The 27896-nt window shown below is 31.2% G+C and overlaps 5 protein-coding genes across 12 annotated transcripts; all 5 read right to left on the bottom strand.

The window, feature by feature from the left end:
* Window positions 1-178: 178 nt before the first annotated feature.
* Window positions 179-17597, bottom strand: LOC113854986 (biogenesis of lysosome-related organelles complex 1 subunit 2). 5 transcript variants are annotated; one of them, XM_027486377.1, is made up of 4 exons: window positions 17587-17597; window positions 3076-3380; window positions 2646-2928; window positions 179-302 (listed from the first exon to the last, which is right to left on the bottom strand). In XM_027486377.1, exons 2-3 carry the CDS (start codon window positions 3184-3186, stop codon window positions 2653-2655), a joined length of 387 nt encoding a protein of 128 aa, XP_027342178.1. In that variant the 5' UTR covers window positions 3187-3380; window positions 17587-17597; the 3' UTR covers window positions 179-302; window positions 2646-2652. The 5 variants fall into 5 exon arrangements, with proteins under 5 accessions (XP_027342178.1, XP_027342179.1, XP_027342175.1 ...); XM_027486378.1 differs by lacking the exons at window positions 179-302; window positions 17587-17597 and adding exons at window positions 4796-4858; window positions 4943-5054 and having other exon boundaries at window positions 2371-2928; window positions 3076-3266; XM_027486374.1 differs by lacking the exon at window positions 179-302 and having other exon boundaries at window positions 2371-2928.
* LOC113854984 (60S acidic ribosomal protein P0-like) lies at window positions 8555-10377 on the bottom strand. 2 transcript variants are annotated; one of them, XM_027486371.1, is made up of 6 exons: window positions 10197-10283; window positions 10029-10097; window positions 9844-9912; window positions 9599-9697; window positions 9116-9508; window positions 8820-9022 (listed from the first exon to the last, which is right to left on the bottom strand). In XM_027486371.1, exons 1-6 carry the CDS (start codon window positions 10281-10283, stop codon window positions 8876-8878), a joined length of 864 nt encoding a protein of 287 aa, XP_027342172.1. In that variant the 3' UTR covers window positions 8820-8875. The 2 variants fall into 2 exon arrangements, with proteins under 2 accessions (XP_027342171.1, XP_027342172.1); XM_027486370.1 differs by having other exon boundaries at window positions 8555-9022; window positions 10029-10377.
* On the bottom strand, window positions 11173-13495 carry LOC113854982. Of its 2 annotated transcripts, XM_027486368.1 has the most exons (2): window positions 13150-13495; window positions 11173-12987 (listed from the first exon to the last, which is right to left on the bottom strand). In XM_027486368.1, exons 1-2 carry the CDS (start codon window positions 13442-13444, stop codon window positions 11213-11215), a joined length of 2070 nt encoding a protein of 689 aa, XP_027342169.1. In that variant the 5' UTR covers window positions 13445-13495; the 3' UTR covers window positions 11173-11212. The 2 variants fall into 2 exon arrangements, with proteins under 2 accessions (XP_027342169.1, XP_027342168.1); XM_027486367.1 differs by having other exon boundaries at window positions 11173-13495.
* LOC113854985 (UDP-N-acetylglucosamine transferase subunit ALG14 homolog) lies at window positions 17344-21356 on the bottom strand. Of its 2 annotated transcripts, XM_027486372.1 has the most exons (6): window positions 21231-21356; window positions 19030-19234; window positions 18809-18948; window positions 17923-18069; window positions 17779-17838; window positions 17344-17675 (listed from the first exon to the last, which is right to left on the bottom strand). In XM_027486372.1, exons 2-6 carry the CDS (start codon window positions 19205-19207, stop codon window positions 17499-17501), a joined length of 702 nt encoding a protein of 233 aa, XP_027342173.1. In that variant the 5' UTR covers window positions 19208-19234; window positions 21231-21356; the 3' UTR covers window positions 17344-17498. The 2 variants fall into 2 exon arrangements, with proteins under 2 accessions (XP_027342173.1, XP_027342174.1); XM_027486373.1 differs by lacking the exon at window positions 21231-21356 and having other exon boundaries at window positions 17490-17686; window positions 19030-19230.
* Window positions 21357-21996: 640 nt separating this feature from the next.
* On the bottom strand, window positions 21997-25655 carry LOC113854983 (GDSL esterase/lipase At5g55050-like). Its single transcript, XM_027486369.1, has 5 exons — window positions 25270-25655; window positions 24416-24552; window positions 23264-23497; window positions 22795-23041; window positions 21997-22564 (listed from the first exon to the last, which is right to left on the bottom strand). Exons 1-5 carry the CDS (start codon window positions 25520-25522, stop codon window positions 22344-22346), a joined length of 1092 nt encoding a protein of 363 aa, XP_027342170.1. The 5' UTR covers window positions 25523-25655; the 3' UTR covers window positions 21997-22343.
* Between the last annotated feature and the right edge of the window lie 2241 nt (window positions 25656-27896).

Below are 27896 nucleotides of genomic sequence, written 5' to 3'. Positions count from 1 at the left end.
TTTGAGTTAAATGGGCCACCCATCCCACCAATCTACGTGCTGATATTTGACATTTTCTTCTATCACCTAATTTGTGCGAAAGAGCCCCAAACAAATGTTCCTGCCCTTCAGCATATACTCCAGACCTTCTTGAAAAGGTACCAAAGGAGCCAAAGGATGTGCTTGGCATATTTGATGTACTTGTACATCTTCAAGCACATCTGAGCAAGGATTTTATTTGCTTACACTGTCAATGGAAGTCTTTAGTATGATGTTATCAAACATTATATTTCTCACATTTGCACTACCCTTCTACATGACTCCTAAAATTGCACATAGTAAAGCTCATCAAGTCTCTTTCAACATTTATACCATTCTTTCTGATTGAACATGGTTCTTCACATGTTGTTGATACTGAAACATTTCTCAAATGATGTTGATACTTGATACTATGAACCGTGTCCAGCATGATTGATATATTAATTGATGGAATGATCTATGTGGTGCTTTGATTCTTTAAATCGTTTAAAGCATAACTGATGGTTTATGCTTGTTTGGAAGGGAACAAGAAGAATTTAAGAGAAGAATGAAGAGGATGTCAGTTTGGTATCATCAGTTGGTCCTGTTCTGCATTGTTTGTTGCCTCTGTTTTTCTCTGCAGGTCACTATGGTTTCTTCAACCTCAAATGCACCACACACTGACCATGTAATTATAACAAAAAAAAGTTTTTTTTTTTTTCATTTTTTTTCCAAATTATTACAAATATCCATTTTTCTTATGGTGAGAATTTACTGAATTTAATCAAGGGTTGTTTGGATTGTATGAATTTGGAATATCGTAGAATGGAAATCAAACTTGGAGGATTTTATCAGTAGCTTATTGCCTGATTTTTTTACTTGAGCAATAGGAGTTGACGAGTTTTAGTTCTATTATGTGGCCACCTCCTTTTTATTTGCTGAAGGATTCATTTTTTCTCCAAGGGCTATTTGGATTGGTTGAACTTGGACTATATAGTGGAATTGTGAATATGTAAGGAGTTGGTTCATTTTCTGAAGCAATCAATACCTCAATTTGTGAAATTTTCTGCTTGAGCTAAATACTTTAGTTCATGCTGTGTTTTATTTATTTATTTTATCTAACAACGTTCTTTTTAAAAGATAATATTGATCTATTTTTTTTTTCCAATGAATCACCACACAATTAACATTTTAAATTAGTTTTGTGTGCCACTTTTGATTTTTTTTTATGGAGTCATCTTTAGCTACAAAGTTAGGTCCTGAATTTATTTTATTTATTTTTTGTTCCAAACTTTTCATGACTGTATATGAATAAACCTTTAATTTTTTCTTTGTTACAGGGTCATATAGATTCAAATGCTGGAAAGTGAATGAGTTTTTATCTTTGATTTTTGGACTGGGATAGCATCATTTCTACTTTTCATTTCAGAATACTTTCTTAACATTTCGGTGATTCAATCAATATTAAGGGAGGAGATAAATAACTCAAATAGTCCGTGTCTCGTACATGATAAACCCCCATCATTTGCTCCCGTGTCAACAAGCAATTGATATGATGTGTTCAATTGTTTCCTTCTTATACTTTCTTGTGCTTTGCTTGTTTCCGGGAATCGGTGTGGGCGTGCGGCTAGTATATAATGTCACTGTTCAGAACTCTTCAGCAGGAGTAGGGTGTTAATGATCAAAAACATTCATCTGGAGAAAGAAGCAGAGCAGCTAGGAAGATCATTCCAGGGCTGTTAGAATATGTCCAAACAAGTGATTCTCTTGAGGATAGTAAGTGACCTACTTGCATCAAATGTTACCTAATTGATTAATGGTCATTTTCTTGATGCATTATTTTTGTTGCAATGTTTGAACGCCCTTCATGGATAAAGAAGAGTATCATATCTCAAGAGGATGTAGACTTCACCCCAACAATGACATATTCAAATACTATATAAATGTATAACGGTGTGGATACTGTGAAAATCTGTTTGTAAATAAAGAATATCTTATAGGTACATGAGACAGAAATGGATTTTTTTCTTTGGAAACTTCGTATTGACAATGCAATTATGCGAATAATGCATTGCAATATTTCTTTACTTTTTTTTAGAAAGGTTCAAACTCGAAGAAATAATAGATTATATACATACAAGTATATTTCTTCAGAACTTATTTGCTTGTTGATGCAAAACAATCTAATGATTTTAGCCTGCCCACAACGATTGTTATCCCCAAAATCAATGAATCTCAATTTGCTACAAAGTGTCCAAGATAAAATTTCACCAAAGAAACCATGTTTGTTTCTGGGTTTATATACTCAAAACGTGCATAAATTTGAACGCAGCTGAGAGTAGCTTTCGTGTAATGAACATGTGTATGGCTAATGTTAATGATAAACCAAACAGGCTAAATGCATCGACTCAATTTAACGTGAAGTGCCAAATGAGTTGTGCATTCTCTCATACTTAGACCAGTGAGAGAAAAGTGAGCCATAATAAAAAAGTCATTGAGGATAGACCAGTGATTCATGTGAATTTCTAACCCTTTGTTAATACTTTGGTAAATATGCAGATCAATCAAAATTGTAAATCTGGATTCAACAATTCATTCACTAGAAACTCAAATGAGACAAATATTTATCATGAAAGTAAAACATGTACATTATGGTCAATTAGGAGGATGGGTTTTGGTTTGGTAAACAGATTGCACTTTTGATTCCAACAAAGCCACGTATTTATCAAGCATGGAGACTACAGCTTCAAATTCAGTCACTTGCTTCTCTATGGCGTCAATCTGCTCAACATACTCATTAAAGCTACCACTCTTGGATTTCAATTGCTGCACAAAAACCCTTAACCCTGAAGCCAAATCACCAAACCCTTTGTATTCTTCAGCCACCTTCACATTCATCTTCTCCAACAGCTCTAGATGATTGTTAGTCCCCTAACCCAATAACATTGGAAATTACAATAAATAAATAAAAATCACAATTGATCTTCCAAACAATCACATTTCAATTCATCGTGTGTCCTTTGAATTGATAAAGAATTAAGATTTCAAAGAGGGAAGGAGAAGAAGGGGGGCTTTCACCTGAAGCTCCGATTTGATCATGGTGGTAACACTGTTGAAGAGATCATTGAGTGATTCAGCAAGTTCATCATGCTTCTGATCTTGTGCTTCATCTTTCTTTGCAGTATCCATGGTTAGAGCTTATAATTGACCAATTCTCAAGGGGAGGGTAGTATGAACAGTCTAACCAAATGTTGTTTTTCAGGTGCAAACTGCAGTCATTTAAACAAATTTAATATGTAATTTAGCAGCAAGCTCAGAAGTCCAACCCTACTTCAAACTTGTCATAAATTAGATGTGACTGTGAATGTCTGTATCATGCTGTTCTTCCACCAACAAATTTCCAGTTTCTCCAATTCTTTTTCTCACCTAAATTTAAGCATGCATAGAATTGCAATTAACAATAAACAACAACCACCAAGTTTGATCCCACTAGGTGTGGTTGGTGAAAATTGCAATGGACAATATGCAAAATAATTTCTGTTTATGAATCATGAAGTTTAGTGAATATTAAAATGCTACAAAAGTAAGATCGTGTAATGTAAACAAAGATATATCAGACAACGATAAAAAAGACCTCAGCGATGCAAGGAGAGGAAGAGTAGGGCACCATCAACAAATCAATCAGACAACATAATCCCACAAAACTGCCACTCTGTCTTGTATAGCTTTATAGTAACTGATATCAATACGACATGTTCATAAAGATAGTGAACTTCTACTCTTTGGAATTAAGATAATGATAGAAGTTAAATTGACTAAATTAGTCACTGACCTTGTGACAACTTTGGCAGATAGATCACTGGAAATAATCCAAGTACTAAAGGCATAAATATCTAAACAGCACAACTATCAGAAATTAAGCAGCCTAAAAAAATGTAGTTTGCTTAAGAATTGTGGCTAAATTAAAACATCATGAAAACATTCTAATTTCCAAGAGAAAATCCTGAAAGATCTCCCGTCATCAAGTACAAGTAACCCATCCTCTAAGAGGAATACCTTTTTACGCATCTCATTACTTTGCTAGGAAGTACTAACCCAGTTTACCAACCACCTCAAACACAGCCAAACAGAGTGCATGCATTGAATGAGTGACAAACAGAGCAGTTGAATAATCAAATAGAATACTTTCAACGGCGCTTCTTCAGTTCCTTTTCATTTATGGGAGCATTTGAAAGAGCTGTATAGAGTTTATCGAGATAGCTTCTAGGTATAGATTTATATACATGGGTTTGAAAAAAGTGCTTAAGTCCTTATGTCATAAGTTTAACAACAAAGTTAATTGGAATCAGCTAAGAACAATTTATGCTGACAAGCAGTACGAAAAATCTTATTAAAATAAGTTGAAAATAACTTATGAGACTCGTAAGCTATTTTATATAAGCCGTTTATGAGTTCTTCCAAATAGGTCCAGAAAGAATTCATATAAAAAGAACTTATTGAATAATCCCTTAATTAAGCTGTATTCCAAATTGCACCTCTTCAACTTCTTTGTTGAGAGTTGGTGAAATAAAAGTCAGAGGAAAAAAATAACAAATCGTTGAATCATGTCATTTGTATAGGCGACAGTGCAAAACCAGATTCATCCATCACGGTAAGATTCAAACTCATTTGAGATCCATCATATACAAATTAATAACTAATTGAATCGACAATTATAATATCAATTAGCTGTGAAAATCATTAATTAATGAACAAAGCATGAAGAAATAGAGACGATAAACGTCGTTCACGAACTCACCGCGTTTTGGGGTTACCGGCGACTGCACCGTCTTCGAAAGTGGAACAATACTTTCCGTTTTGACTAGACAAAAAATTTTTATTTTTTTCAAAAGAAAAAATAACCGATAAAGAAATTAGATGAGAAATAAGAATGGATTATATTTACCTCTGATTTGGATTTGGAAAAGAAACTGAGTACTCATAACATAGTAATGTTTTCTCGTTTCTCCTCCTCCTGTTTGTGCAGAAATTTCTGCTTTTTCAAGCTTCAGCTTTTCATCAAAAAGGTTGTTCTTAAATTTTAAAATTGATTTTTTTTTTACAGTTTAGTTGTTCTTTTGTATAATTTTCTTGATTTAAATTTTTTTATATTTAATTTGTATGTTTTAAATTATTTAAATTCTCTTACATCATAATTTTATCAAATAATTAATAAAAATATAACATACTTTTATATTGTATAAATTTATAAAAAAATATTTAAAGAAAAAACATGTATACAATGAAATGAAAGTCATAATCTCTCTCTCTATATATATTATGAATTATTTAAATAAATGATAAATCACGTTTTTTTTTATATTTTTAATAATTATTGATTAAAATTTTAAGATAACAAATATATTAAAAGATTATGAGTATTAAATGTAATAAAATTAGAGAGATAAAATTACATATAAATTAGGATATTAGAAATACACATGCAATAATAGCTAAAGTTGGAATTTAAATATTTCATTTTACATTAGTTCAAGTGAAAACATTATAAAATATAAATTGCAAGTTTTCTTCATTAAATTTTAATAAAAAAATTTTAACTTTTGATGTAATGTTGGTATAGAAGATTTTAAAAAATGGTGGAAAAAAGGCACGAACAAAGGAACAACCTAGCCTTGATTTGAAATGTTCTTGAGTTTTACAAAATGGTGAAAAAAAGGCACCATCTAAGGAATAACATAGCCTGGATTTTGTTTATATTATGCCCATTTTCTATCAATTGATAAGCAAAAGAGAACCACATTACAAAAGCTAACTACTGTAATTACAAGCCATTGGTTTGCAGAATTCTTGAGTAGCGTGATGAATTTTAGCAACTTCAAGTCCCAACTCAGCTTGCTTTGCTGAAACCTCTCTAAGCTGCAATAACAAGATATATGCTGCAGTAATGAAATGAAATACTATTTGTTATGAAAAACTATATTTGCTTAGTTCATGATTGAACAACAAAATTCAATTTGAGAATATTATATTGGAAGGTATTGTATATGTTGAAATCATCCCACTATAAAGTGTACCTCTCTTTGTAAGGCCTGTGCTTATGCAATTTTGCATGAACTGAATTGGACCATAGGCTAAGCCACTTGATTTGGAAAAAGAGCCACAAGCAAGCTTCAGGGAACGCCAGGGACATCAATTCTGAGAGATGTAGACAGTAGTAGTTTTTTTGAAAAATGTTACTATATTATCATGTCTCAATTCACTCGCTACAAAACTCTAACTCACATTCAATAATATCAACAAATCTGAAATTTATTCAATTAATTTCAAAGTTCCGATTAAGGCAATAACTTAGAAAGAAATAGATGAAAGAGGAGGAACTAAAGAAGTTCAGAGAAAATAGACGATAAAAAATAAGAAACAACAATTTATCTATTTACCTTTAGTTAACATGATAAAACTAAAAAAAAAAGTCATAAATTTTTACAATTATTAACTATTTCACTAATCGATCTTACCTATTCATTTTATATTTAAAAATATTCTTAGCTTACACATAATTACACTTTACTTATTAAAAATCATTACTTTCTTTAAATTTCACTTCATGCAACCAATGAGACGACGTTAGAATTACGCATTTTTTTTCATGGTTTACCTCGTCTTTCCAGACAGGCTTTGTCAATAGCTTATTTTTGCCACCAAAGATATGACTAAACCTCTTAAACAGATGCTTTGGTTCACAGATACTGATAGTTTATTCTTCTATGTGCTTCATTATCTTTAGTGCCTCCTCCGGATTAAGCAACATTGTCTCCATCATTTCATATATCTACAAGGGACATGACCATTATTTTTTTTTCTTGGACAGAAATTACTACAAAATAGTTGCAGATGAAAATTCTCAAGAGCCCAGTATCATCATAATCAGCTACATTTCAAACTAATTATTTATCATCCTTGTGTGCACACTGGCTGAGTTAGTCAGGACAAAGTTTCATAAATTTTGATCATTCCCAAGTTTCCCTTCATGTGTTTAATGGCTCTCCAGAAAGCTGGATGAAGCAGTATTGGAGTTCACTCCCTTACTTATACTTCGACCATTTCTTTAAGAAGCAAATTTTTGGTATTAGAAGGACTTATAATATTGTCTTCCTTAAGGTGAGAATCGATATCAGAGATGTATAAAAAGGATATTGGGAGCTGCTATATGACTACATAAATTAGTCACCTTGGTGTATTGTTTATCAACTTTCTCGTGGAAACTGTTGTTTTGACAAGTGGCAACAACGTACTCCTTCTCATCGAACCATTTTGAGAAGTCAACGTTACCAGACAGCATAGGTTCAGCAATTACAAATCCTAAATCGAACAGTGTAATTAAGACCAGAGATTATTATTAGAAAGATATGAGAATGATACAATCACTGTCAATACTTGTTTCCAACATATTTAAATACCTTGTGCTAATTTTTTTTTAATCTTTCTTTGTCACATAATCTATTTTATCACTTTTTCCCCCTCATCCTATATTTAGTGTAACAAAAATTATAATAACATTTCACATTACATCTCACTCCGTATTTCACTAGGTTTAACTTTGTACAGATCTAAAAATTGTCTTCACGTCATCTGGGATTATTGCGTATAATTATTAACCAGTATAAGCATTTAAAAGCGAAGCTTTTTAAAAATAAACTAATAATAATCCTGTAATAATAACATTTATAAGAACTATATTAAGTTTAATAATTTTCAACATAAAAATACAAAAGGTATTTATTCAGTTTAAATAATTGTGTAATATGCAATTAATTTCAAAATGCATTATCCGTTCAAGGATATTTTATTAATATTTGAGGAGAAAAAAAAGATTGCATGTTTCGAAATAAGACCTTGTATACTGTATATATGCTTTCACCAGATTCATCAGAAATGTCCAACTCTCCGCTTCAATACCCAGGTATCAAATTCGCACCAACACCACAACCTAAGTTAATTTCACTAAACAAAATCTAAACCATCGATTTTGCAATGTTCAGTACTCAAAAAATGAGCATAGTTGTAAGTGAAAAAATTATTTAAAAATTTGACCTAAAGCATATTGTGACATTAACATGCTAATAAATAGAAAGTAAAATGTTCATGCAAAAAACCTAGGTTTAGGGTATTACCAATCGCTAGAAACCGATTTCAACTAGAATTTAGGAAAAAGAAAAGTTTAGCATGCCGTCTCATTATATGTATTTTGCTTACAATGATAAATACAGAATGACCCCAAAATGTTAGCGAAATATTTAATTAATTTAACATAATATAAAAAAAACAACATAATGTGTAATTAATAACTGAAGTGTTTCCAAGTCGGAGAGGATTATCCTGCCAATATATTATAATAAGAGTTCAATATGTTGCTAAGCTATTTAAAGTTATTTCATCAAAATTATGTAACAAATGCTCGTATAACAAGGGCATATTAGATAAACAAGTTAAATACCCAAACACATTCTCCACGGACAGCAAGTTAAGGTAATATTGAACGCGAAAGAAAAGATTAATAGGAAACAAGTTTTATTAAATATTGTTTTTACAGTCAAAGCAGTTCGAGCATCCTGGAAGAAGTTGTACAACTACGAGACATCACAAATTTTTTTTGGAAAACTAAACAGGCTCAGGACAATAAGAGAATTATAACAAGGAGATGTAAAATTTTAAAAACTAATCACAATCCATTTGAAAGAAAATAACCCCTTTGAAAACTATAAAACTAGTTTCCATGCCAAGTAAAATAACATCTAAACTGAATAAAAACAAACTTCATCAAACCTAAAACTGCAAAATTAAAACATGTCTACAGCAATCTCAAAAAGTATTACTTAAGCTAGTCAAAAAGACTGAAACCCATGTCATCATCAGACTCTTCCGCTGGCTCTTCCTTCTTCTCCTCTTCCTTGGCAGCAGCAGCTGGGCCAGCACCAGAATCGGCAGCAGGAGCAGCAACAGCAGCCACAGCAAATTTGCTTGGATCCTGCATTTAACATAACAATTCATAAACAACCAAGTTGAAAAATACATAAAAACAACTTCGGCAGCAGATCATCAAAATGTCAAAAGGCAATACCTTGAGGTACTCTTTAACCTTGTCTGCCTCAGGGAAAGAGTAATCTGTCTCAACTGCGAGAGCAAGGACATTCTTGTAGGCGTTCACAAACATATGCGGTGCAGCTGCAAGTGTTGGGTACGAGACGGCCAATGAAAGAGAAGTAACCATTGAGACACCAACAGCAAACTTCTCAACGAGGTCATCCTCGGTAAGATCAAGAACCTCTGGGCTAAAAACTGACCCATTATCATACACTGACAGAACAACAAGGCCATATGAGAAGGGCCTTATGCCAAGCTTGGCCAGCAAAGCGGCTTCAGAAGAGCCCACTTTGTCTCCCTTCTTAATGAGTTCGACCGGGGTTATAATTTCTACCGTTCCCTTGTTAATTTTGGTGGGAATATTAAGCACCTGAATCACAGAGAACAAATAAATATAAACACGCATCCACAACCACAACAAGAATATTCAATTTACAAAAGAACAAGATCATCCACTCACCTGGAAGAAAGAGGTCTGAGAGGGATCAAGTCCTGTGTTTCCTGGAGGAACAACAACGTCAATTGGAGCAACCAAACCAACACGAGCTGGTGCTCCCACCTGTTCACATTAAATAATAGGCTGTTTGAGTTTGAGAATAATTAATTAAATTGAAAATTAAGCACACAACATGGTGCAAAACACAGCAGCATTACCATCATTAAAGGCACAATGAAAATTCATTAACAGTGGAAAAATCACTTCACCTTGTACTTAGCAACCTCCTCGCTAACCTCTTTCAAGTCACCCTTAGTGAAAATCAATCCAACATTGCCCTAATTCATAAAAAAAAAAAAAGAGCATAAGCCTCAAATCGCTAGCACGAAACAACAATATCAAAATTTGACAAAGCAATGCCAAAATGAGTAGCATTATAGAGAAAGAAACTCACGACAAGGAGGGGGATAAGACTGAGATAGACATCATTGCCGGTTTTCTCTGCGTGCATGCGAACAGAGCGCTTCATCATAGTGTTCTTCCCCATGAGGACGATTGAATCACCACGGAGACCCTTGCGGATGTTCTGGAGTTGGTTGGATCCGACATTGTCAGCATTGACGACGAGGATCTGAGTGTAGTCATCAAGGAGTTGGCACAGCTTGGAATCGTAAGCGACCTTCTTCTCTGCCTTGGTAAGTTTCCCCATTGTTGATGTTTCTAGGTTAGGGTTTTGAGAAGGCAAAAATGGAGGTTCAAGACGAAGTGCTCGGACAGCAATACGGTGCCGTCTCTTAAACCTTTGCTTTGAATTTATATAAAATTCCCAAACATAACGTGAACCAGGGTTTTGGGGAGAGCAAGATCCAAGGCCCAATGGGCTTCAGTATTAATTTGATAAAATTTTTTGTGAAACTTGCAATGAATTAACTATGATTCTATAAATAACATTTAATTCATTGAAAATGTTGTTTTTAAATTTTAAATTTTAAATTAGAATTTTTTTTAGTTTAATTCATTATTTCAATTTTTATATTTATTTTTCATTATTTTTAATCATGAAAATTAAGTTTCTTGCATCAAAATTTTTTTAACCAACAAATATATGTAAAATTAATCACATTATAACATTAATATAACATCATATAATATATTAACTACACTATAATTTGAAATTCATAATTATAAATAAATTGATAAATAAAGTCATAATTTAATTTAAATTTTTATTTGTTTATTTATATAATATTCATCTGTTATTGTGATTTTAAATGCATATACAATTTTATTTGTTTATTTTTTTTAGAAATTTATTTTGAACCAACAAATAATGTAAAGTAAACTTCAAGTCTACATTATAGCATTAATATAGCATATAAAATGCATAATTATATTATTAGATATAAAATGATAATTTTATTTTAAATTTCTACTTTTATGTGTTGATTTATGTAAAATATTATCAGTTATTGTAATTGAAATATATATTTACAATTTTATTCTTAATCATTTTTATTTAAGATAATATTTTAAACTTACAATGTATTTACAAGCTATGTAGCAAATATATGTAAAAGGAAGGACTTGATTGTGTTGTGAACTTGAAAGCGTATACAAAATAATGGGACTACTTATCTTTCAAACAGATAGGAATTGGATTTGCTGGCCAATGCAAAAATGAGCGGAGAGTAACCAAAGCAGAGAAATGAATTCTCCACCTTTACCAAGTTGTTGAACATGGTTAATGGAACTGCAATTTAATGCTGCATATGATAGCAACTCCAACCACACTTGGGCAATGATTTTCCATTTGTGGGTCCTCTCTAAATCGTTCAAAACATCAACCAAATCCTTAGCGATTCCAATTGAAAACAAAGAAGCATCAAAGAAACTTGTCTCTGGTATTTCATAGTCTTCTTTCTGATGTAATAAATCATCAAGTTTGTTGCTTGCCACCTTTTGCTTGTGGCTCTTTTTCCTTGTATCTTTTGAAAAGAAGGGGAAGAACTTTTCAGTGAAGGGAAGGGTTTTATCGTCTGCCATTTCATTAATGCTCTTGTGATGGTGAAAGAAATAATCCCTGAAAAAATCACAACTTCTTTTCCATTTTTCTTCAAATCCAATACCCATAACAGCAGACATCATCGTAGGTTGCCGGAGTAAAAGATATAGCATGTAATCAGATAGAACCATACTAAAATCACGATGAAGCTTAGCTTGTTGAGCATTTTCATGATCAACATTACCACTCCTTTGCTCAACATCAACATCAACAGCAACAGCAACATCATCAGCATAGAATAGGAGGTTAGTGGCAATGTGCCAATTAAGAATGGTGTCAGTAAAAGAAATTTGATCGCTTAGTACTGTTGTTAACACTTCTAGCTTCTCTGGATCTTTTTGCAATGTTTCATCCTCTAGGATAATCCACATACCTCTAGAGGAGCGAAGTCTAACCATTTCAGGTATTGGATCAAGTTGAAGCTTCTTATATTTTATTTGTAGCTGCCTGAAGATGAATATCCAAAGATCTTGTGGAACTGGATTTTTCTCCTCATGTGTCCAGTGTTCTAGCCCTCTTGCTCCAATGCAAGTAATAGTTTTCTCTATCCAACGATTCCTTTTATGTAGACAGTAAGATATAAAGTTCAATCCTGAAATGGATTCAGACCATCTACGACACCATATTTGCCTGCACAATATTTTCTCGTGCCCTACCCACTTTGGTCTCCTGAGCTTGAGGAAACTTTTGAAAATATAGTCTGCTACTTTTCTAATGAACCCCTTTTTCTGAGAATCAAGACTATTGAAGGATGCAAAGGTGTGATCAGAGAAGATGAGCATAAAAAAAGACACCACATCTAAGGCCACAGCACCATACAACAAGGTATAGGTGACTTTGACATCAAACTCATTGCAACCATGCTTTTGGTCAAAGATAAACAGCACTAAGGCTGCAACAACACAACAAATTGACACAAATCGGAGAATAAATCCTACCTTACTGTGCACCAACAATGCCTTGGTATAGAAAGCTTCATACATGAAGTTGAGTTCAACCTCTATCAATCTCAAAGCATCCATTGCTGTTAGTTCTTCAAAATATTCACTGACGGGAACAATAGTAGGGTAGTTGATGCTTGTGTCAACGGTGAGGCCTTTGAATTTGTTGAACAAGAAAAATGCTCGGCTTACCACATCTACATCATCTAATTGTTCTTTCTTTTGCCAAGTTTGGTTTGATGAGGTGTCAATTTGACCATCATCCTTCTTAAGGGGGAATTTCTTCTCGAGTTCTTTAATAGACTCTTCTATTGTTTTTGTGTCTTGGTAACTAGACATGGATCTTTCTTGGAAGTTGCTAATACTAGCAAGTTGAAGAGAACGAGTCCTCTCACTAAACTTGATGGTCCCTGCAAGGAAAATGAGTGCTGTCGGAAGCCAAAAAGTGTTTGTAGGGAGTGTTAAGAGGAAAACATAACCGGTTAAGCACACTTGAACCATAAGGCCAAGCATGTGCCTAAGCCACAGTTCATTGTCCTCCAAAGAAAAAGCAGTGATGGTGTCAGGGCCACCCAAGTGCATCAATAGAAAGGGTGCCCAAAATGCAATCAACAAGCCATTGGCGTCGGAGTCGTCTTCTTCATCTCCATATTTGTTAGAGATGAGTCCAACGCCAAAGTTAGCAGTGTAATCTGCAAAAAGGTATGTAAACCACACCAACACAAGCACTACGGCATTTCTAGTGCGTTTTCTAAATGGTGTTAAGAAAATGAGAGTAATCTGCAAGAAGAGACTAGTGAGAACAACACCCCGGATATCCCACTTGGACCATATGTTCTTCACGAACTCTGGGATAGGATTCACCATTTTTTTGTTCTCTCTCTCTCTCTCTCTCTCTTTCACACACACACACACACTTTCTTTTTCAATCTTTTAGGTAGATGCATGCATGAAATGAAAGTTCAACTTTCTTCACGTTTGTGTTGAAACACTTGTGTTAGACCATATATATAAATACGAGTGCATGTAGTGACAAAAGATTTTCATGGAATGACCCCAAATTAACGTTCTTCATGGCATTGTTCCTTTCTTTACTTTCTCTAGAGAAAGATTCAGTGGAAAGAAGTGTTAACAATTAAGAACCTGATTCTATGAAAATTATCCAAAGCGTTTGACAACATGCATGCAAAACACGTTCATTGTCAATAATTGATTTCAAGACTACTTTTGTTCAGTTGTTGAAGTAGGTAAAGTAATTAATCATCTCTGCCGATATTTCTAATAAATTAAATTATCTCTCCAGATTCACACAACAAGCTTTGTTAATTAGATACAAAATATGCAGTATTAGCTAGCTAATCGAGTAGTGTAAAGGTATTTTAAATCAAAGTAATTTTAAAAAAAATAAAGATATATTACATGATTATGTGATTAGATTATATATATATATATATATATATATATATATATATATATATATATATATATATATGGTCCAATACTTCTTTCTATTTCATCATTCATCTTATTTCATACTTCTCTTATCTTTTTAATTGAAAAATATGATGATAATTTACAAATGTAATACATAGTTATATTATACGAGAAGCTGAGAGGGCAATGACATATGAGTAAAGCAAACTTTGTCGGAAGCATCATCCCTTTACCCTTGACAAGTTTCAATATCCTTTTGTCCTCTGCAGGTGCGGTATCTAATACTAATAATATCCAAGGAAACAACGAAGGAACTTAAGGAAGGTAGCTAGATAAAAACCGTCAAAGAACTATGACATATATAAATATTCTTTCACTCAAAATAAGTTTCCACCTTATATATTTTCCATTTTTAAAAAACAAAATACAAATATGTAATTGATATTACATGAAAGTATACATTGACCCATTAACATATCCTTTAGAAAAATTATATGACTTTTAATTGGGGCCTTTCACTTTATTTTATTTTATTCCAAGAAACAATTACTTCAATAAGAAGAACAAACCTATAATTAAGACAAAAAAAATAGTAATTTTTCTGTGTACTATGTGGATATCATTAGATTAAATTATTTTAAATAATAATTAAAAATATTATATGAATATTTTAAAATTTATTAATTTTTATAAATTTTTAAAAAGTAAATATAATATCAATAACAACAACAACAATAATAATAATAATTAAAGTGTTAAATTAAATAAATTTTAAAAAAATTATGAAAAAATTAAAATTAAATTTAAAAATAAAGTAAACTATAAAAAAACTAATATCTAAAAACATTCCCATTTAAAATTATTCCTAAAAATACTCTCGTTCTTGTTCAAATATTAGTATTCCTAATTTATATATAAAATTTGATTAAAACCTATATAGTAAACAATAAAAAAAAATGAAAATCAGTAATAACTCAGAACAGAGAAAAAGCAATGTCTCATTCCAATTTAATTCATTTACTGAATACAGACTTTCCTTCAAATCAAAAGTCCAGAGAACCAAGCCAATTACAAGCTTCTTATCAGACTTACGGACATGAATTTCCTATCAAACATTATGTCCAATGCATGTGGATGTAAACCATATTTGATGAATGTAAACAATCATTTTATAAGGGGATAGTGATTAAGTGTACCTCAGCTTTTACGGAAACTTTACTACTACATCTACAATTAAATCGGCTCCCAACAAGCAAAATTGAATAACCACCCAATGCCTTTTTTAATTATACCCTACAGCAAGGAAGAAGCTTAATTATTATCATATGTTTATAGCCGATGCACCACATTTTCATTTTCTATATAGAAAATAGAGAATCTAAAAATTAATAATAGCAATATTTTGTTAATATAATGAATGTGTTTTTTTAATTAAGAAAATTACTATTTTTAAATGTTTAAGCTCAACTCTAAAAACTGATATTAACAAAATCTTAAAAAATAAAATTAATTAAGATTTTACAAGAAAATAAAATGTTATATAATATTTTACAAGATCTATCAAGTTAGAATCTTAGTGCTAGGGTAGTAGAACATCAAGCAAGAAAAATAAGCTCCTCTTTACTCTTATGATAATAATAATAATAATAATAATAATAATATTTGATATAGTGTATCTTCAATGAGCCAAATAACAAACATTGTCACAAAGCTAATATGTGAATTTAGTGGTTGAATTGATTAGTGTATATACAAAGACACTCCAATATTCAAGTAAATATTTATATTAATAGAGTAACAGTAGAAATCACATACTTTATTAGGTAAAATGTTACTAGTTATACAATGCATGTGTGCAAGTGATGTATAGCCATGATATAGTAACAAGCCCACATGTGTCAACATAGCATAACTGTCCAAAATTTTATCGTCATCATGACAATAAGCTTGAACCATGGTTGTGATCTTTTGTAGTGAATGTGTACGGTAGACACAAATATTTATTGAGCTACAAAAAAAAATGAGTTGGTCCAATACGGGAATAAGTTATCATGTACAACCATGACAAGCTAGGCCAAAGTGGATTGCCCATGTCAATATCCATCATATCACCTAAACACGTAAAGGTCAGCTAAGTGAATATCAAGATATTCTAGACAAACACAAGGAGCTCACTCCAAAAGATAAACACAAATAAACTGGGAAAAAAGAACATAAATTCCCCAAATTTCTATGATTTTGAAGTAGTAAGATCGAGCTTGAGTCACCGCTGTCATGAAAGAAACTTGCTGGATTGTCCTCAAATTGCTTGAGCTATCCTAAGAAACCACTCTATATGTGACTACACTCATCAAAATTCACACAAACACACTAATTTGAATAAGATCATCATCAATTAGCCGCAATGAAAAGCAAGAGATGTTGCTTTTGTTCAATCAAATGCTACCAATGGCAAGAGAAGAATGAAAACCCTCACTCAAAAATTCAAAAATTCAATCAAATTTTGAGGAAGAAGGGGTGAAGTAAAAGACCTGCCTCCTGGTCGAAAACTGAAACTTGTCTTCGAATAAAAATTGAACTAAGCTCTTCTTCTTTTTAGCTTGTAACCTTGTGCATTCCAACTCCTTGCTTCAAAGTTCAGCAAATTAGGCAAAAATCGAGCACAACTTTGGATTTGGAGAATTGGAATCAGGGTTTGTATGATTTGGATAAGATTTGAGAGTGTTCAGAGAATTGGGATTAGGGTTCCTATGACTTTGGGTAAGATTTGGGAGTATTTTTAGGGTCAGCACTAATTCATGGATATCTCCACCCTAATCAACATATAATGTGCTAAATAATTTAGGACCTAATTAATTTTTTTTAACTAATATAGGAGTTAATCTGGATGGATTATTTCAAGGTTAGGTAGGGCTGGTTCCACGGCTTTGGCTATTTTTAACAGCTCTAATTACTTACAATGAAACCGAACACAGAATGATGCCTTTTTTAAAAGCCTTACCTTGTCCATGATGCCTTTCGGCTTCATAGGTAAAGATATGTAATATTATCCCATGAAATTTCAAATTATTATGTGTCCAAGTAACAAAAGGTAAAAGAAGAATAACTGGTAAACTTGCTCTTGCAACAATTGGCAACGAAACTTTAATTTCTTAGAATCACAAATATCAGCCACATTAATTCTTCTCACGGACTTATGTGTCTTCTATGATCTAAAGACTAACATGACCAACATTTATAGTTCATAAGGTAAGGTTTTTGCGTTATCATGGACAATATATCGTTCCCAAATTTCCCAGGAATAAATATGAAAATTTACTAAAAAAATACTACAGAAAAATTCACCTGTGTGAGCTTATCCAATTACACAAAGCATGAAGCAGTTTGATAATAACAACATATCTTAATCATCGTAAGCAAAATTATAAGTTACTGATTGAATTCAACATACAAATTTCTCTTAAATGATATTAAAGGAACCAATTGGTTACATGAGTCGACCAACATAGGTAGCTCGAGGATATTGCTGTTGCAGTTGTGGCCACTGAACAAAAAGTTGATTAGCCATCCGCAACTTGTACAGGAGCAGGCCACTCAAGGAGAGCCTTCTCACTCTTGCAATACTCTCAACGTAGAAAATTGAAGACCATCTGATTCCCAGTATCTACAGAGAAGCTTAAACAAATTCAGTAGCATCATAAATTATCAAATAAAGTGGACAAATGAAATTCAGGAAACGATAGCAGAAAAATTAAGGGAATATGAACCTTAAATATGAATGCGATTGCACATAGGGGAATGCAAGTTCCAGGTCCATTGCAAAGTATCTGGTTATTTGAAATGCAGAGAATTACCTTAACTTGTAACTAAGTAAAATTAATGATAGAAGCAAATAATGATAGACATGGTACCACTTCAGGTCTAATTTTAATCATTAGCCATAGTGCATGCCCCATTGCAATTAAGGTAGTCCAAATTGAGGTTATATATGATTGACCAACTTCCCTACTCCGATATATCTTCATGAACTGTGCAGTATTAGTAACGCTTGTTGCATTCTACAGTAAAATCTATTTCTGATCAGAATCTGTAAACCAGTGACACCAAGCAGAAGTAAAATTAAGAACCCATCAAACTCCAACAAAAGTTCACATATTGCACCTATGCCAATAGAAGAAAATAGAAAACAGAAAAGGTCAAGTTTGATAAATAAATATTTATCTATTTCTCTGAAACTGGAAAAAGTTGAAGATTAGCAACCAGGAAGAATGGCAGAAATAAGCGAAGAAACTACTGGCACCAATAATAACATTCAATAAAAAAAAACTGCTTTTGACAAGAATTTATAATTTGAAAATAATTTCCATCAAAGTTGATAGCATCCAATTAAAGACTACAAACTTCTTGTGACAATTAAGTATTAGATGTCTAGATAAACACTCCTGCAAAATACCTACAAGGGATCAAGCATCAACAGATTGAAGAAATGGTGGTAGTCACATTTGTAATCATAAGCCCAGTCCAATTCTTACCACATCCAAAATATACAGCACTTCAGCCAATATACTATATCCCCTAAAAAAGGATTTCCATGGAATCTCCTCTATTAATTTCCCTATAATTATCAAATGTCAAAAAAGACAAATTGTTTAGCACATATTGTTACAGTCATTAACATACATCATTAAAAGTTGATCCATTAACTGCAATAAAGATGCACATGTCAACATCTATCCAACCTTATATTGCAGAACCCCTCCCCTCCACACACACACCCCAAAAAAAAAAATGTAGAACCTCAGCAGCCAGGGAGTTCTCCAACAACTGAGCTTTTTGAAGACTCATATTATCAGTAGCAGCAGCAACGTAGAATCTTGGATGAAATCTATCTTTTTGTAATACTGCCAAAAGATTAAGCATCTCAGCAGTATGGCCACCTACAGCAGAATTAAACCAAAAGTTGATGAATTGCCACGAAATGTTTTGATATGGATGAAAAAGGAAAAGTAAGCTCCAACCTGATCCTAAAATAATAAGTGTACTAACAGGTTTCAAAGCTCTTTTTCTCAAGGGCCTGCTGCTGAAATTAATGACATAAAGGACCCGAACCAAGATCAAGGTGACAACAAAAATGACACTTGAAAAGATAGCAATCGAAGACACACTAGAGAAGCTGCAGCCACTGCCTTTCTCCATCAGAAGTAGCCTACGTTGACAACTTCACTACAGAATTCAGGAGAAAATCGACACAGTAGATGGATTAGTGTCATAAGCATATATGCATACTCACAAGTACATAACTACATATTTTCAGGAGATGCATTGATAGAACAAACAAACTGCATAAAAGACTAGATTTTATATTAGCACATGCAAGACACTAGCCTTGGGCAGAAACAGAAATTATAAAAAAGTGACATTATTTGTTTTTCTTTGTGTTATATATGAAGTTAAAACTTGATGCATGATGTTAACATATCAGATTACCCATCCTAGCACATTACGATCCCCATTAATAATCCCAGCCACTATGCACTCCACCCCCTCCCCCCGACCACTTGACCCACCTGCAATTTATTTATGAGAAAAAAAAACACAAACACACACTGAGAAGATCTTTATCGCAACAATAGTATAATTATGATAATTCATTGGGATATTTCTTTACCACTAACTAATGAACTGTAAACTTAATAGATCTTATTGCATATAATGGGTAAATATTTACTATCTAGTATTGCATCCAGTTTCAAGTTGATACAATCGATGGAAAATAGGGGCGGCAATAAAGACCCCTATGCTATCTGAGAAAAAGACACATGTCAACCCCAAAAACTTAGAAGACCTCAAAATAAAAAATAATAATAGTAATTGATTTGAAAAGCTTGATAAGGAAAGGTGACAGAATAATTAAAGAATGCAAATAATTAACCAGATCCCAGGCATTGATATCTCCTTAAGTATGGTTAACACCATCCCCTTCATATTAGAACCTTTGCATCTGGATTTTCTTTTACAGAAAATTGGCAACCAAATCATTTGAAATCTAGATGGCAAGTTGGTATGCATGTTGTCTAGTACCCATAACTCCAACGGTGGCACTGAAGCCTCATCAAACCAAATTTTTAATCAAAATTCGTTCTCCCATATGTTCACTCATATTCATCAAATAAAAAATTTAGTGTAAACAAACACTTGATTCTAGAGAAAGACATGATATAGCAACTAATTGAATGCTTCAATGTTTTAAATGCACCACTAATTAGTGATTTTTTATTAATGCTAGAAAGAGTTGTTGATATGTAACATTACTGCTTCCATGACCCCATTAATTGCAGTGTCGGTACGCTATAATTGTGATATATTAAGAAGCTTCGGAGGATTCCATGCCAAGGCATACTTAATCATCCTTTAGTCTATTAGCCAAATAGAAATAGAGATTGTTATATTACCTCTTGTCTTTGAAAATGAACACAAACTCAGGATTACTTGAAGTTAACCGCTAATGATCTCAAAATGAAAGGATCATCTCAGAGAATAAAGATTAAAATGACAAATATCATCTGAGTAAGAGATGAAAACACCATGAGCAGACATGTAAGAGAGTGTAAAACAATCCCTTGGAACAAATAAGAATTAGAAATCTGATCAACAAATAAGAAAGGTGAGAGAACCATACTTTAACTACACCTACAAAACATGTGAGAAAGAGAGATAATGGAGAATTTAAACACTACGAATAAGCAAAGCAGAGAGACTGAGGATTAGAGTTCGTCCCAGAAGAAGACAAGTAATATGGAATTAGGGAAGGAGATAGCTAGGCAAACTACGATCAAAGGAGGACGCTCAGATGTTGTTTCTTAATAGTTGGTGATTTGGACCAATCCATCCTTTATTTTAACAAAAAAAAAAAAGAAGGAAAGGGGTAAACAAACGATTGGGCCAGTGTAGTCATCCAACATTAAGAGCGCGTTTGGATTCACATTCAAATAGTCATTGATCCACATTTACTTCAATACCAATAGTTGTAACCTTTGCGTTAGATTTAAAACATCAAAAACCTTCCCAAAGCATGTTCCGAAAATTGAATTTCGGAGTTGCAAAATGAAGCTTTCAGATTATAATTTTCGGAATCGATTTCAAGCTATTGCCAGAATATGAGTTTGGAAACTGCATCTCGAGAAGTAACGAAAATGAATGAACACAGTAACGACCATACCTTGACTGAGAGATTGAATCTCACGCCCGCAGTCGCCGGAGGGAAGAAATCGGCAACGATAGTCGCCGTCGCCGGAATGAGGGAAAGTAACCGGTTAAAATCAACGTTGCTTATTGAGACAAGGGTTCCTTTTCACATGTAAGCGCCTCTTTTACGTTTTCATTTACCTTGATATTATTATTTTATAATTTTACTTTAGATAAATATTTTAAGAATTAATGTCTTATTGAGTTACGAAATTTTTGTTTTTAATTTTTAAACAATATTACTTAATGTTAATTTTATTTAAAGTTTCGATATAATATTTTAATGAAAACTAATTACTTTTAAAATAAATTGAATTTTAAAATTAATATAATTTAATGCTAATTAATAATTATAATATGTCATAATTAAAATAATTTATTTTAATTATTTTATAAAATTTATGTATTTTAATTTATTATAATTAAATATTTATTATTAGTAACAAAAATATCTAATTATAAGTCTTAACAATAAAGTTTTATCAAATTTTTAATAATTATTATGGTTTGGACATTAAGTAATTATATTAGTCTATTTTACTTTTTTTTTTTCATATGCAACTTATACCTTTATTGATGAAATTGTGTTACATGTGTGAAAAAACTTTTTTTATTATTAAGATATTTAATTTACTCATGTAGATATTAGTTATTTTTACGCTAAGTAGTAATACTTTAAGCTTTTAACTGTTTTATTTTATGAATAAATTAATTTTTTTTATTCTTTTATTTATTTTTAGATTTTGTTAACATCAATTTTTATGATCGAGAATAAACAGTTAATAATAATAAAATTTGATTAAAATATATTTTTATAATTTTAATATAATAATTGTGTATTTTTTTTTTTAAATTTTTATTTGTATATACTTAAACTCAATTTTAAAGAGTGGAAGTTAACAAAATTTTTTATTTTTTAGGTTAAAATAACATGTTTAAGCTGATTTTTCCGGCCATGCGACATTCTTTATCACTTTGCATGATTTAGCCAATATTTTTGTTTCTTTTATTCTATTGTTCTTTGACAACAAGTAACCCTACAAAAAGAAAAAGTGATTACAAAGGAGTAACCAACTGATTTGCCAATTCAGATAGCTAGCAGCTGTTCCATATTAATAGGAGCAATGTATTTTGGAGTTCCATTGAAAATTTCATTCACAAAGATGCGAGTAGCTGCCTCTGTAGGATGGTATGGATCCCAGAAAATATGGTCTTCTCTGTTTGAACACATTTTCGAAATTGGTAGACATGGAAATTGGGCATTCAGCTCACCAATTCCACAACATGCAGATTTCACATCCACAAATCCTGAAAAGGGGATACAAAGTCCTTTAAAACTATTGTCCTCCTCAACTCAATCTAAGCAATTTTCTAAACTTAATGTGTGTATATATATATATATGTGTATGTATGTATATGTTCTATAAATTAAAATTTACTAGTAACATGCGATCAATGGTAGTAATTAGTTTTTATTACATGAAATCAATGTTTAGGCTAATTATAATGTAAAGAGATATAAGACAATGTGATAATACCATAAGAAGTTGGATTCTGAATGAGTTCTTGAACAGATGCATAAGTATCAAAGTATGAGTAACTTATATCCTTGTTGTCCAATTGCCATTCCTTTAACATGGATTTAAGGCCTTCATTATATTTTAATGGCAAGTAATTGGCTTCTGAAGCGCATTCTGTTTTGTTCTTGAGCCTGAATGAGGGGCAACATCCAATTGCACCAACACCAGTAATTTCAAATTTCTTTGCACCATTGTTGTATAATCTCTGCCAAAAATTTATCATACCAAAATTAAAATAACAATTCTATTTCTCTGTCATAGTTTTACAACTTTTTTTCACAATGTTTTTCTTCTATATCAGTTATTAAAATGCATGGAAATAATACAAGTTTTTAGGTTTGACCCTTGTAAGCTCATAAGCTTGACCATAGAAGTGTTATGTAACTAGTTAATTTATACAATCCCAATTTACAACTATTATTTTTACCTGTAATTGCACTTTCAATGAGGAAATCATGGAATCTGCATACTGTTGTGGGGTGCTTTTCTTTTGAAGATCCTTTGAGGCCAAGTAACCAAAGATATCATTGCTGCCAATTACAACAAAGAAGATGGATTTTGAGAGATGATTCTGAAGATTAGATGCTCCTATTTGTTGTGTAAGTTGTTGATGCACTTGGGAATAGTAGTCCACTTGCTTTGTCAATGGTATTGTCTGCTTCTGCAAGAAATGTCACCAAAGGAGATAGTTCAGTTGGAGGAAAATTATAATTTTGAGCTTTTGGAACAAACACTATTACTTTGAGTAATTTTTCTTTTAATATTTTGTTCTTGATCTATTACTTTTTTATTTTTATTTTGTCAAACTTGGTCAATTACTTCTGTTTTAGGTTCTTGTCACAATTGTGGAGCCCATTTCATTAAACTAATTCCTTTTCTTTTTGGTGGTCCATCTTAGAACATATTTTTAAAGACTTTTTTGCACTGCAGTCACTTATTCATCCCTATTTTCTATAATTTTTTTTTCTATTTATCTTGTTACGTCAACTATCTCATTTCACACTAATTCTCTTTTTCTTCCTATCTTTATCTTTGATATATGACTTTTTTTTATAAAAATTTTAGACCAAACTTTTTTAGTTAATTAAATTTATCTATTTTTAAAATTATATAAATTTTATCTATTAATATTTTTTATACTTAAAGTTCTCACTTTTTGTTTTCTATCCATTTTTAGGGGGTTATAATGAAATTGAAACTCGAAATAATTTAAAGATTTTAAAAGTAAGAAATTTAGTAAAATTTAATATAACTTAAAGGATTTTATAAGATATGTATTAGGATTTGAAGAGGGAAATTTAGATATTTTTATTTTTGGAGAAATTTAATATTTTGGTCAGTTAGTTTTAAATGAAAGACAATTTAACTGATGGAATTTGTAAACATATTAAATACAAAATTGAGAATTAAGATTTTTAAATAAATAAATGAACGAGGAATAACATGATTAAATTTAAAAAATAAAAATAATTATTAGTTCTAAAAAAATTAAAAGACTAAAATCACACATAATATAAATTTAAAGAGAAAAAGAAAGGACTAATCAATGAAATAATTAGTTTGTAACAACTACACTTACTACATCCAAGCCATTAAATATACCAGCACCTCCTGATGCAAAGTTAACACCACCCAAGAAGGTTACGTTCTTCTTCTTGTTGATCTTAGATACTAAGGAGAGATAAGGTGGTGAAGTGGGTAGGCCCAATTTTTCAGCTGCCACCAAACTATTCATATTAGCAAAACACAATTTCTATTACGATTATCAATATGCATGCCTCAATAAAATTAAGTTAAAATAGCAATAAGTCAATGACATTAACATTGTGGTCCTTTATGTAGAATACAAGTTTGCTTTGCCCACAACCTCTTGTCTAATCATAAAAGAAAAGAAAAACTGAAAAATATTGTCAATCTTTCCCACCTTTCTATAAACAAGATGTCTTCAAGGACCAGGATTCTAAATTATATACACTTCTCTGAAGCCAATGCATGATAACATTTATGACTGATTCCTATGTTGATGTCCCTTTCATGCCTTTTTTGGATCCACCCCATCAACCATGATTCTTAATTGAGAAAACATTGAAGAAAAAATGGACTATATATTGCTTAATGTTTGCTAAAAATCTGTCCATGGCAGATACTTCGGGTATGTTCAAATTTTTGTTACAGTTTCATGTAATCGAATTTTTTCAATAAAATGGATGATTATAGGGTACGAGACCTTAGTTTAAATAAGAAAAGTGACATTCACAGAGTTTAATACATGGAAGAAGAGAAGCTAATGATGAGATTATAGCAAAAGAAGATAAAAAATAGACCAAAATGTTACTTTGAAGATTAACATCTTCAAAGGTGTTTACATAAAACATATGATTGTGTGAATGTTTGAAGAGAAAACATAGTCAAATTTTAATTTGAATCACTTACCTATTAAATCTGCAGCATTCTTGCCATTGCTAAATCTCCCATTCGGTTTCTTAGTTGGAAAATCAATGCCATAGTGAGGAAGAGTCGCCCTTTCGAGGGAAAGACTCAAGTAATTGTTGTTGCCGACATCAACAAGTGAGTCTCCAAACACGTAAACAGCTGGAGCCTTTTGAGCCTCAGTGAGTCCTATGCTCATGAAAATGAAGAAAGAGATAAAGAGAAAGGAATCCCCCATCAAAATTATGTTGCCCATATTGGAATTGATGTGTTTGCTAGGAATTGGCCCTTCTCTTCATATGTGGTGTGGAGGCAGAGAAGTTGGTGAGAGCTTTAAAGATGCAAAAATCAAAAACTTGACAAGTGTAAAAGGTATGTGTGAAAAAAAGAATTTGATTGAAGGCTTTGAGTATTGGCTATATTCTCCATGCATTTAATGTCTCCCCACTCTAGTTCATATTGTATTTTCTTACAATTGGTGATGGGCACAATTATAAATTGTCATTGTCCACAGGAAAAAAAATCTTTGTAATTTGTATGCTGCTGAAGTCAATAAGCAATGTTCTTAATTATCATTAAGTTAATCCAATCTTTTAGTTAACATGTCCTAAACATAATTGTTTGTAAATTTTAATGTTGTGTGATCTTTTTTGTGGATGGTAATCCCTTAAGTACATAGAGCAGTTAAAGCACTCCATGCAATCACGTGATACATTAAATCAATTGACCAAAGTTGGCCAAAAGTTAAGTGAGATTCGCAGATACTTGAAGTATTTTCTACCTTTTCTTAATTTCTTTGTGGTTTAATTGAATTGGGGTGACAACCTGAGACCACAATGTTAAAATATCTAGAAATCCAACCCAAAAGGGAAATGCTAACTTGTGCTCTAAACCACTAGAACCTAAAGTAAAAGTTCAATATTAAAAAAAAAAAATCATCATATTTAATATTTTTTGAGTAATTAAAATATGTTTAAAGTGACAGATTTTATACTGTAATTAAAAATTTGAATACAAAATATTAATTTTAAGAGTTTGGTAAACATTAATGTTTTAAGGACAGATGCTATATGGATATAAAAAACATTGAACTATTTTCAATATTTTTTTAAAACTTTATATTCTAGACCAAACTCTCATTTTCATATGGGGTATAAAAACAAACATGGAGATATGAGAACCCATGATGGGACCAACCAATTAATCACTGGCCAATGGCATTTAGAGTGGAAAACTTTCTAATTAATGTTTGATTTCCCTTGCAAAGTGTCATCTATTGACCCTTTTTGTTGCTGTAATTCAATTAAAGTAGGAACATTTTTAGTCTCACCATGAAGAAAAAGGATTGGTATAGAGCAAAAACTGCCAAAGGTGGATCCATAACGAGTCAGACAAGTCACTCTCAATGTTTGTTTTTACACGGCATAACATCAAACATTTCATACTCTATTCAAAGACGTTGAAAGATATAACATAAATGGCATTTCTACTACAAACTATACTTCTAAAGTATTAAAATATTGTAATTTATTTTTCTTTAAACTTTTATTTTTATTTTTTCATTAGGCATGTGATATGTTGCTTTGAGAAAATAATAATTTTTGTCGACCCTTTTGTTCATAATTCATATTTAATGTTCATTTTAGAGGATAAATTAAGTATTTATTCAAAAACTAATAAAATACTATATTATATCGTAGATAGATAAGGTTTATATATTAAGAAAATAGTTTAAATAAGATAGAAGAAAATTAGAAATTATTTTTAATATTTTTTATAAATTTTTCTGATGACCTTTTAAAAATATTTAAACATTCTATTAAGTTTTATTTGATGTGAAGTGTTTGGTTGACTATAAGAACAAATAATCAATACGATATACGGTTTAAATAGTTCCAAAATTCGGAAGATGTCACTACACTTTCATCACTGTGATTATTATTTTTAAATTTAAGCGCAGATATATTTTAAAAAGCTACCCACTTCTATATTATATTATAGATAAAAATTTACCATTTAAAATTATCACATATACATTTTATAATTAAAAATGATTAATAATTATATATTAATTATGTTATTTTTTGTTATAATAAGTTTATTTTAACTTAATTAAGTATTTGATATCAATAAAAATTATATAATTTTAACTTAATTCTTATAAAAAATTAAAATATGTTTTCTAATTTTTTTTTATACATTATTGATTTTAACATTTTTAGTCTGCCTGATTGTACAAATTGTGTAATTTTTGTTGGGGTTAAATTTACGCTAATTTTATCCTAAATTTTAAAGATTAAAATTATTATTTAACTTTCTTTTATTGTCTTATATATATTTTTTATTTTTTCTAAATATTTATTTTTATATTTATAAAAATTATATATTTTTAAAATTTAGAACTTACTTTTACAATCTTATCTTTATATTTCTATTATTTTAAAATAAATTATATTTTAAAATTATTTAAACATAATTAATTAATAAATTTTAATTATTTTAAAATATTTTATTTTAAAATAATAGTTTTATCATATAATATAAAAAAATTATTTAAACATCAACTATATTGATACATTAATTTTTATCAAGCTAAAATATATTATTGCAAATAATATCATAAATTTGTT

The sequence above is a fragment of the Abrus precatorius genome, unplaced genomic scaffold (assembly GCF_003935025.1).
Source record: "Abrus precatorius isolate BTA unplaced genomic scaffold, Abrus_2018 Scaffold11, whole genome shotgun sequence".
In the NCBI taxonomy this organism is placed as follows: Eukaryota; Viridiplantae; Streptophyta; class Magnoliopsida; order Fabales; family Fabaceae; genus Abrus; species Abrus precatorius.
This window is presented reverse-complemented; position numbering and strand designations above follow the sequence as displayed.